Source organism: Amborella trichopoda, chromosome 8 (assembly GCF_054954075.1).
Source record: "Amborella trichopoda isolate Santa Cruz 75 chromosome 8, AtrichopodaSantaCruz75HAP2 v2.0, whole genome shotgun sequence".
Lineage (NCBI taxonomy): Eukaryota > Viridiplantae > Streptophyta > Magnoliopsida > Amborellales > Amborellaceae > Amborella > Amborella trichopoda.
In genome coordinates, this window is record NC_142343.1 from 34,620,669 (window position 1) to 34,632,128 (window position 11,460).

The following is an 11,460-nucleotide window of genomic DNA, read 5'->3' on the forward strand; positions in this document are numbered from 1 at the left end:
ATGAAAATATTCGGATCTTAAAACAGTAGATGAACCATTAAACGGGTAAGAAAACCTAAATTAGCCGAAATGCTCTCCAAAAACCGTGGTGTAGGAGGAAGACGTGGCGTTGAAGACTTGAGGCCTAGTGTCCCTATTTTCAACTAAACGCGCCAACACCACGAACCAGGTTCACCACACGTACAGTCTCATTCACACGTGTCGAATATGAAGGGTTTACTCCTCACTTTTGCGTGCATATAATGCATCCAATTGTCGGAGATTTGCAGGCAACAAAGCAAGAGAGAGATGAAGGCCTCTTTTGTGGAGGGAAAGGAGTTGAGGCAGGGGTTCAGGCTGGTAAGCGGGCATACAATCCCAGCCGTTGGTTTGGGGACATGGAAGTCTGGCTCGGATGCTACTCAATCGGTTTTTACATCCATTGTTCAAGTAATCCTCCACTTCATTTTTGTTTTCGAAGCTACCTCTCATCACTCAAATACATTTGTGCTTGTTACCTTGAACAATGCGGCGAGGCAATCTCGGCCGGCCTGGTCGGATTATGCGGAACCGGCTACTCGCGTTTTGCCTCATTAGGGTGGACCCTTAATTAAACAAAACATAACAAATTTTATTTGTAATAGATTTGTTTTTATTTTTAAGAAAAGTTGGGGAAGCATTTTGGTCATAAATACTTAATTTTATTTTTTTCCAATTTTTTGGATTATTTTTAAAACAAATTGATTTTGTAAAATCTATTTTTCAGTGTTTTTTAATCTTACATGTACTTTGTTTAATTATATTTAATGAGAGTTTCTGACTTCTTTTTAGAGTTTTTAACTCTTTGTAGCTTGGCACGACATGCCCGGTTAGGCTGGTTACCGGACTGGTTCCGGGTTACTCGGACCCAGCTCATGGCGAGATTGATTCCGAGGCTGGTCCGTGTAATCGAACACGGGCCCTGAGTTTGTATTTTTATATGCAAAGGTTTGGAGTAAGATAGTGTAGTACTACTATAAACACGCCCAGGTTTGTAGTAATGTAAAATCTACTACTTCTATAGTGCAAGGAGATCAGGCTTACTAGCACTGAGCTAGAGGCGAAGTTGAGTTTGACGTCGGGCGCGGTTAGCATGCGGCTAGCCCGCATGCTGGCTGCATTTCTACAAAATGCAAGCACGGCAATGAATACATTTTTTAAATATAATTTGACTATAATTTCGAGAGAATATATAATCTTTAACATAAAGATCGTGAATACAAAAATATAGAAATTTTGAAAACTAAAAATAATAATTATATTAAACAAACATTTAGATCGCCTATTACAATTGTTTTTAGATAGACCACCGATTTGCATCCATCTTGCTTTATACCTCCGGGCCGTATGTTGTAGAAATGCAGTCCAGCCCGCATAAAACAATCGTTCTTAAATGTTTTATTCTTTTTCTATTGCTTTTGAACTTCTTGATGATCGTTTCCATTTTCAGTGTGGGTACCGACACGTGGACACAGCTGCTGAGTATGGTGTTCAAGAAGAGGTCAGACGCTTGGTTTCATTTTGAACTGACTTCCATATTATTGATGCATGTGACTACGGCTGGCAATGGCCCGGGCCTGAACGGTCCTAATCCTGAAGGCCCAGCCCTACTCAATGTCAAACCGGTTGTTGCCCAGGCCTTAGTTTCTTAAGGCTTTGGCCAATAGGGGCTGGCCTGGTGGGCCATTCCCACCCTTACATGTCGGGCAGGGCAGCTGGCTAGGCTATTGGGCCATGGGCCATGGGCCATAGGCTGGGATTTAAATCCATTAGCTTTATATATTTTTGAGAAATTTATTGAACCCATGAGATGAAGTGTTTCAACAGAGAAATTTATTCACCTCATGAGATGAATTGTTTTAACATATCTTTTGAAGTTTCAAAATACTCAAATCAAAACATTATGATCTTAGAATAGTTGCAAATCTGTAAAATGTCGAATGGTAAGAAGTTTCCTATATCTTTTGAGCATTTCGTGCATACATATATAGCATAAAGTTTTACAGCAGTTCAATCTCTTATTCATATCCAGGTAGGACATGGATTGAAGGCTGCAATCCACGCAGGTGTTGAGAGGAGAGATCTCTTCATTACCTCAAAAATCTGGTAATACTCATCATCAAAACGCATTTGATCAGAAATTTTGAGTTGTTGGGAAATGTCAAGATTTCATAGCCAAATAACCTGCATATGTTTGCTTGGAACAAAAGGTAGATGTAACAAATGTACAAAGTGCAAAAAAAATGTAACCAACAATTGTTACAAGGCCCTGAGGTATAGGTATATAAGTAACTCATTACAAGGCTCTGGGATGGTGTTTGAATCTCATGTTGATATTGAAGAATAAAGGTACCTTTCAAGTTTCTCTAGAAATCAAGATGAAAATCATTTGTCTTTTGGTAGTTCAGTAGTAGAAATCGAACTTGAGATGTAATGCTGCTAAATATCAGCTGCTAACCTCTCAAACCCAAGCCCGATTACCCGAACCTTTTCTCCCATTGGAAACTGCATTTTTGCATGGTTTAGAAGACACCAGGATGAATTATTTTAATTTTGAACATTTGTCCCTCATTAAAGAGAATGTGATTGTCATCTATCTCTTACAGGTGCACGGATCTTTCACCTGACCGGGTTCGAAAGGCTCTAAATAAGACTCTAGAAGAACTACAACTTGATTATCTTGACCTCTACCTGGTAAATTCATCTCTCTTGACCTCTACCTGGTATATTCATCTCTCTCTCTCTCTCTCTCTCTCTCTCTCTCTCTCTCTCTCTCTCTCTCTCTCTCTCTGTTAACCATATTTTCGGGTTTGATCTTGGAAAAAGATTCATTGGCCGTTCCACCTGAGGGATGGCGCAACACGGCCTTCGAAGCCTTCGGATATTCTTGAGTTCGATATGGAAGGGGTGTGGGGAGAGATGGAGCTGCTTGTTAGAGACAAGTTGGTTAGAGATATTGGAGTTTGCAACTATACCGTGAGGAAACTTGATAAACTTTTGAGGTTTGCCAAGATCATGCCTTCTGTATGCCAGGTCTTCCCTCCCTCCCTCCCTGCCTCCCTCTCTCTCTTGCATTTCGAGTTATTTTTTGTCTTTTTGAGATTAACATGTAGTTAATAAGAAAATTGTTGCTGCTATTACTACAAAACTCAATTCCTATCTTCAATAGAAGTACACAATCACAATTATCAGTACGAGACTCTGTAGTGAAAATTGTGCTTTAGCCATTGCACCTTCACTTGGTTGCTTTTCTTAAGAACATGAGCAAATATAATCTCTTTCCTCCAACTGCTCACATCTCTTAGCTATAAGCTTTAGCTTTCACGGTAGAACTTGCTCTTGCCCCATTTTATAGCATTTAGGGAGTCCTTGTTGGGTTTGGTGATAGCTAAATCACCATACTCATATTTTCTTCTAAAGATTAGGGTATTATGGAAAATAAAAAATTGATTTTCTTGAGAAGCAAGAAAGTGAGATTTTTATCAGATAGTGAAGGAGGACATAATAACGAGGGTCACCCCTTGGAGGTTATGGGAATGGATCTCCAATATGGAGATGGGTCTCCAAGAGAGAGACGGCTTTCGAGAAAGAGGCGGTATTCCCATGAGTTTTGGGTTGGTTAACTTTCATTTCTGTGGAGAGAGTCTCTCGGTTGCTCTCAAGGTTATCTTTCTGGTAGCTGTATTGCGGTGGGAAAGAGGATGCTGATCGACGGTGATGCTCGGTTAGGAGAACAGGTTTAGAAAGAAAGATCGGTGATGGTCTTTCACCGATGTTTAAAGATAGGCTTGTAACTAAAAATTGTAATCTTCATTGTGATAGTGGATTTCTAGTTGCCGAGGCAGTGGATGTAACCCTACAGGGTGGATCACGTAAATCATGTGTTATTGTGGCGTATTTTTTATGTTTGCTTTATTTCTCGCACTCGATTTATAGTTGTATTTATCTACTTCACATTTGGCCAATTGAGTACACGATCTTGGGTGGGATCCCGATATTTGGGATTCCAGGTTCCACAAGCTAAGGGGTTCACGAGAACCTTACAATTGGTATCAGAGCACAAGGTATGTACGGGGCTAAGGTTTATATTAAAACAAAGAGGAGTGACGAAGTTTTACGGATACATAGTTTGAGGTGGAGAAATATGGAAGCAAAGTGTTTGTAAAAATTCTACAATGGAGGCAAGTGATAAAAAATCAAGAAATATCCATGGTTTGAGGTAGAGATATATGAAGACAAAGTGTTTGTAAAAATTCCACAATGAAGGCAAGCATGAAGAAATCTAGTCAATGAAAGTTGTCAAGGGAATTATGGTGATTTTTTATCAAGGTGGAGATTGTTGGGTTTAGTGATAACTAAATCACCATACCCATATTTTCTTCTAAAGATTAGGGAATTATGAGAAATAGAAAATTGACCTTCTTGGGAAGCAACAAAGTGATATCTTTATAAGAGAGTGAAATATGACATAATACCCATCCTTTGAGGGTCACCCCTTTGGGGGTTATGGGAATGGATCTCCAATATGGAGATGGGTCTCTAAAAGAGAGAGAGACGGCTTCCGAGAGAGGGACGGTATTCCTATGAATTTTGGGTTAACTTTCACTTCTGGAGAGAGAGTCTCTCGGTTGCTTTCAAGGTTATCATTTCAGGAGTGGTGTTGAGGTGGGAAAGATGATGTTGATCGGCTGTGTTGCTCGGTCGGGAGAGCGAATTTAGAAGGGAAGAACGGTGATGGTCTTTTACTGATGTTTAGAGATAGATATTATCTCTTGTAATCCAGAACTGTAATCTTCATTGTGACTGTAATTCTAGTTGCTGAGGCCGTGGATGTAGCCCTACGAGGTGAACCACGTAAATCATGTGTTGTTGTGGTGTGTTTTTTATGTTTGCTTTATTTCTCGTACTTGATTTATTGTTGTATTCATCTACTTCCCATTTGGTCAATTGAGTTCACGATCTTGGGTGGGATCCTGGTATTTGGGATTCCCGTTTTTGCAACCTAAAGGGTTCTCGGGATCCCTACAATCCCCTTTCATCAACACCTTACTATGTTCATGAAAGAATAACTTCATGTCTTGAAATACAATAGCTATATGAGGTTTGTTTGCCTTTCCAGTATTGCAGTGGCTTTGAGAACGTTAATAGAACTACTCCAGTATCATCTCCAGTCAACCCACGCATCCGAGCTGAGCCTGGATTCCCGACGGAGTAGGTTCAATGGAAATCTAGTTTTACTCTTTGGACTTGATCTTTCTGAAGTGATTCTTAAGACATCTGTCTCAGATAATTTGCAAAATCCCCCCTTGCATATCCCTTAACTGGTAGTTTTCTAACCACGTGACATTCAAGAGATAAATGGTTAAGAGTTATCTTCATTTTTAGCAGATGAATTGTAAGCAGTGTATTTGCAGTTCTTCGTAGATTGCGGCCAAGGCCAAAGTTGCAGAGGGACTGACATCTTCCATATATTTAGGCATAGTGCGTGGCTCCAACTCACTTTATGGTGAAAAAATAAACCATCAGGAGTCGCCTCCCATAAAGCCCGGTCTTCTTTAATGGGTCAGTAGTAGACTCTTTGAAACTTATTGAGCAACTGAGTTAGCTTCGAGATGACACTGCCTGCTATGCATATTTACCGGCAATCAAGAGTCTACCGCCTTTTACCCTTTCCACTCGACTCCCAAATCAGCACATTTAAGTTTTAACACTTTCCTACATAGTCAACTTCAGAGGTGTATCTCTTGACCATTTATGTGACGGACTGAATTTCGTCATGTTTACCAAGGTAGCTGGTGTTCCTTTGAGAAATAGATCTCACTTAAAATTCCCTTCTACAGAGGAGAGTTTGCGCCCTGAGCAACCCTGACAGTTTAATTGCTGTCTTCATTTATATCATGTTTGTCCAAACACTTTTTGCCACCATTTCTCCCTCTTGGCTATTCGCCACCTTTGGTGAGGGGTTGTCATCATTAATTTTCTTCCTTATTGTCCTCTTTTGGGTATACAGATTATGTTCCAATCACTCAGTGTGGTATTTCTCTGTATCCCCTGAAATTCACCACTGAAATTTTTCGTCATTCCCTTAGTAATTTTACAATTGAGCTGGGCATGCACATTTAGGACATGAAGTGTACTGGTAATTTTGGTCGAATTGACTTGAGTCGATTTTCCACCAAGTGAGGGATATTTGCTTTTCTGGGTTGTAACTTCATTTTTAACCTCGTTGAACTTCATTTTGAAACGGCCTTATTGGATCCCATAACAATCTCCTCATTGAACTCCATCTGAACCGTCTTTATTGGATCCCATAAAGATCTCCCAACACTATTACTTTCCACCAAGTGATGGATATCTGCCTTTCTAGGTTGAAACTTCATTCGAGACATCTTTATTGGATGGCATAATGATCTCACAATACTCGTATCTGATATTACGGAGATATAGGTTCCCATTCCATACTGCAGTATATTAGCCATTCTCATAACATGAGAGTTTTTCTTGACTACTTATTTCGGACTACTGGTATTTTGCATATTCATTTTTAAATGTCACAACCATATAGCATTTTAAAAATCGTATCAAACTCTATATTTTGTACACTCACGTCTAGCAAGTTTAGAGCCTGAAATCAACCCTGCACCACACACTTTTAAAACCATGCACCAAGCACTTTTAAAGCCTGAAATCAACCCTGCACTGCACAGTTCCAATGTTGTGCTGGAAGTTTCAGCCACCAGGGTAGATAAAGGGGAGCGTGAATCTCTAGTTGCTTGAAAATACTATTTGGTCTTCCATTTATGATAATAGAAAAATGAGCACTATTAAGGCACCTCATTATCCATCACCTTCTACTGTAAAAGGTCGTTTTATACATCACTCTAGCTAAGAGTCCATTAACATTAGGCAGAGCTGCTGTGTCCTAAAGCCAAATTCTTAGCGATAATCTTTTATGAACTTGTAAGCATCTAATGGGCCATTATTATTTGGGCTTTTGATAACTTTATCTTGGCGGTTGGGCTAAAAAGTGGAGCCTTTATCGATTTTTCCTGTGTGGAAAACTTCATGCACCATTAGGATAAATTCAGCTTTCACTTTGTCAGCAATTGTTATGAAAGAATCCTAGTGGGAGGCCATCTGAAGCCGGTGCTATATCCCCAGCTGAACCCATTACTCTCTTTAATTTTGTGCTCAGAGGATGTCCAATCTAGCCGGCTTCTTTTCTTCATCAGACAACCTATTAGATCATACCTGTTTAATGTTGGTTATCTGCCTTATTCCACTAAAAAATGCTCTTTTGAGATGATCTGCTATTTACTTATTCAACTACAAGTTTTATCATTTTCATCTCCCCCAGAATTATGAGGTGTTCTATAGAATTCGCTCTTATACTGAGATAGGAATAGCATGGAAAACATTGGTTTCGTCATCCCCTTCTTTCGACCATCAAACTGCAAACCGTTTCGACCATCTAGCTACATACCTCTCTCCCCTCCCTCTATCTCTCTCTTTCTCTCTTTCTCTCTCCCCCCTCCCTCCCGTCCTCTTATTTGAAACTACCTAGGTTATAAGGGTTCTCTCTTGTTTTAATTGGTCCAATTTGTGGGACTGTTTGGTGGTGGTTGTAGATGGAGATGCACCCCGGTTGGAGAAATGATAAAATGCTGAATGCTTGCAAGAAGAACAAGATTCATATTACGGTATGTGGAAATGAGTAGCTTCCTTATAAATCCACAAATAAATTTTAGATGTTTAATATATTTTATTAAGGTTTCTTTGGAAATCTTTGTTTCCTTGATGAAAATTTGAAGCTGGTTTTCCTTTGTTTTATTTCCCCTTTTTCTTTACTTGGTGCCACAGGCGTACGCACCGTTGGGATCGGGTGACTGGGATCTTATCCATCATCCAACAGTTCAGAAGGTGAGTTATAACATCTCGAGGACTTGTCTTTTTTCAAACCATGTCTCTCATTTCATTTCATTATTTAGTAGCTATCTCTTGATTTTGCTCTGTGTGCAATATTCTTTTCTTCTTTGCCTGTACCCTCTTCTCTTGTGACTTCATGTCAAATTTTGTGCCCTGGCCTTTTGATAGAAGGATATTACCTAGGAGGCATGTCTACAAAGGGTTTGGATTTGCTTGGAGGGCATACAATTGATCGATAATATTCCCGGTAACCTATAAGGCATTTGGGTCCTAAAACACCAGGAATGGTGCATTTTAATAAATTGGACCTTACTACATTGAATATTTAAATGGCCTTCCTTATAATTCAGCCACTACTTTCATTTGGCATCGATGATATGACTATCAAAATTAAGGGCCAGGTCTAGTAGGTGAATTTGAGTCATATTGCACTGAAGTTTTACGATTCTTCTCTTAAATTTGGTTCTCTTCCTTTAATTTTTGAGCAGGTTGCAAATAAACTTAACAAGACTTCCGGGCAAGTATTAGTGAGGTGGGCTATTCAAAGATGTACTAGTGTCATCCCGAAGTCGACACATACAGAGAGGATCAAAGAAAACATTCAAGCATTTGGATGGGAGATTCCTGATAGAGACTTTGAAGAACTTTGTAGCATTCTTGACCAGGTGAAGCTCACTACTTTCCTTTTTTTATTGTTTTTTGGGTAGTTAATGCCTTCTTACTTAATGGTGGGTTTTTTGTTGTCTGTAGCTTTTTCATGCCATCTAGGTCTCTCTATATTTTTTATATATGGGTATCAATGAAAGTCTTTCATTATCATTTACTTGGAAACATCAATAAAAATTTCATCCAAAATGTAATTCTAAGTTGTTTTTCTGTTTCTTTGGAAACATTTTTGAGTTGTGTTTTGATTTGGCAGTCTAGCCTAAGTCCCTGCATGACTGGACAAAAAAATTGCTTATTTTTAATACAAAGAGGGCTCAATCACCAGTGGTCATTAGGCGTGAAATCAGATGGCTTGTGTAGTTGATTGAAATAAATATTTCTTGAACTTGTGATGATTTTTTATTGGATGGCTAAAGGCTACTAAGTTGTGATGATTTTTTATTGGATGGTTAAAGGCCATGTTGACCTCTACTATTAAACGTGAATGGTTAGGTGGTCAATTGATCATCTTGATACCGAGATGTATGGTATGGTTATAGGAAAAAAAAAAAAAAAAAAATGATTTCAAGTTCTAAAAGTAGTACGTTTTGCAATATATTATCTTCACCTTTATTTTTTAAATATTTTTATGCATTTATTTGCATTATTTTTAGAGTTTCAAATTTTATAGTTAGATAAATAGATTTTGGGGCAATTCCAAAAAAATTTGACACCAAAAGGACGTGACAAAGTATTGGAGGTGTGCTTGTTTAAGATTGCAAACTCGTGTAAATCTCACCTTTTTAAGATGAATTTTACATCTACTTGATGCATCTCTTGCTTGAAAAGCAAAATGAAGGTTGGCATTAAGCCTGTTCATGTGGTTTTGTTTGTGCAGAGGAGGGTGATCACTGGAGAGGAGTTGTTCGTGAATAAGGAAGAAGGTCCCTTCAAAAGTGTAGAGGAGCTATGGGAATTCGAAGACTAGAATAGACAATCAGATTTATGCTGGTGCTTCTTGGCACTAGGGTTCGCTAGTTTTGACTTGTCCTGTATAGGTGTGGTCCACATTGTAGTATTAAGGGCTCTCACCCGGTAATGTGTTTTTCCAAGGTAATGTGGAAGGAATAATGTACTTTTCCTAGGGAATGGGGAAGGCCGTTTGTTCAACCACTTTATCTGGTGAAAGCTATGTTTGTAATTGGGTATTACATTAACTAATCAGATCCATTGGTGAATTTTCCTTTGCATTTGGCAACTAGTACGATGATTTAATAATTTTTAAAAAATTTCTCATGACATCTACGAGAGATACGAGTGCGTTTGTTTTTTTCTATTATTTGGTATCGGCAACATGAATTTTGGTTTGATCTGATTTGCTATTCTGCCCTATGGCCATTTGTAGGCAGGCCTCCAAAACCAAGATGGAGGGTAGGAAGAGAGAGATCATGTGCCGTGTCCTGATGGATAATAGGAAAAGGACAGAACACGCGGTGTGTAAGAGGAGGTTAGTAAGGCCGAGCAACGCTCGCCCTAGGCTGGGGCAGTCTTGGTCCGGCTTTCCCTTGTCCTCATGGACATGGCTCCGCAAAATATAGGGCCTGATTCGGGTCAAAAAATAAAAGCCCGGCGGAGCTGGGCCAAACTGGCCTTAGCTCCACCACAATGCTAATAACCTAGGCTTTACTTTTCTGGCCGGACAGGACAGGGCTGTGCGGCCATTGCCATTGCCAACCGTTCGATGAAATCGTGTTTCGATGGAAATAGTGTTTTAAAAAGCCGTGATTGAGTTGCATTCACCAGTTGGGCGGCATGTTAAGAAAGACGATAGAAAACAAATGGTAGGTTAAAATGGGGAGAATTTGGGGTTGTCGAGCGGGGGCTTCTTATTCAATGGAGATAGGTTTCTTCTTGTTTCTATAGGGTTCTGCACACTCTGGATATTGCATTCTTTCCAACTTCATGGGAAAAATACATCTAAAGGTTTAGTCATCTTACAGAGTCACGCGTTTGGATGTCAAATAGAAAAGGGAAAATATTTCTTTCCAACTTCATGGGAAAAATACATCTAAAGGTTTAGTCATCTTACAGAGTCACGCGTTTGGATGTCAACTAAAAAAGGGAAAATATCGTATGGAGACTCAAACACTGCTTTTTTTAAAGGGGTATTATATTTTGGAAAATTGTTGATGCGGGTTGAATTCCATTTTTACATACATAGTCTAGAAAATGTAAACCATCCATCTTAAAGATATGGATGTACGTAGGTGTTCCATCTAAAAATAATGGAAACTAACGGTCGGAATGTTTTTTTACTGGAATTATTATTTGTAGTTTTAAAATTTATTTATTTATATTCATGATCTCATGTCTTTAAAAATTAAGTCTTAAAATCCATCCAAAAAATAGATTTATTAAGAGGCTCACGTTTCTACGCATGCAGGTTTGGCTGGATAAAAACTGGGTCCTTACATTTTTCAAAAGACTATCAACGAATCTCTTTATCTTTTTTTTTTTTTTTCTTTTTTTTTTTTTCTTACAAAATTTGTTGACATCAACATTTTCTCTTACCATTTAAGAATATTCTCTTATCCCATTTTTACTTCATGTAGTATAGAAGCAATTGTTGATGTGAAACTTAATGTACAAAAGTAGCAAAAGAGAGGATGGAGGGGATGAGAGGTCTACAACATTTGCTGAATCTTTTAGGATGAAGTTATCATAAGGTGGTTTGATAATCTTCTACCTTCCATATGTCAGTGATACATTTATTTTTTAAGAAGATTATTAGATGAATTTTTGGGCTATTTTTGAAGTGGTTATAGGATTGCGAGTAACTTTGTGAAAAACTAAACACATGTGGGTTGGATG

The 11,460-nt window shown here is 38.7% G+C and overlaps 1 protein-coding gene across 2 annotated transcripts; it reads left to right on the forward strand.

Moving 5' to 3' along the window:
- The first annotated feature begins 254 nt into the window (after positions 1-254).
- On the forward strand, positions 255-9,839 carry LOC18423497 (NAD(P)-linked oxidoreductase superfamily protein). Of its 2 annotated transcripts, XM_020673964.2 has the most exons (9): positions 255-429; positions 1,469-1,519; positions 2,051-2,124; positions 2,625-2,712; positions 2,845-3,051; positions 7,647-7,718; positions 7,879-7,938; positions 8,433-8,609; positions 9,488-9,839. In XM_020673964.2, exons 1-9 carry the CDS (start codon positions 289-291, stop codon positions 9,575-9,577), a joined length of 960 nt encoding a protein of 319 aa, XP_020529623.2. In that variant the 5' UTR covers positions 255-288; the 3' UTR covers positions 9,578-9,839. The 2 variants fall into 2 exon arrangements, with proteins under 2 accessions (XP_020529623.2, XP_088730351.1); XM_088874225.1 differs by lacking the exons at positions 255-429; positions 1,469-1,519 and adding an exon at positions 1,542-1,961.
- The last annotated feature ends 1,621 nt before the right edge of the window (positions 9,840-11,460 follow it).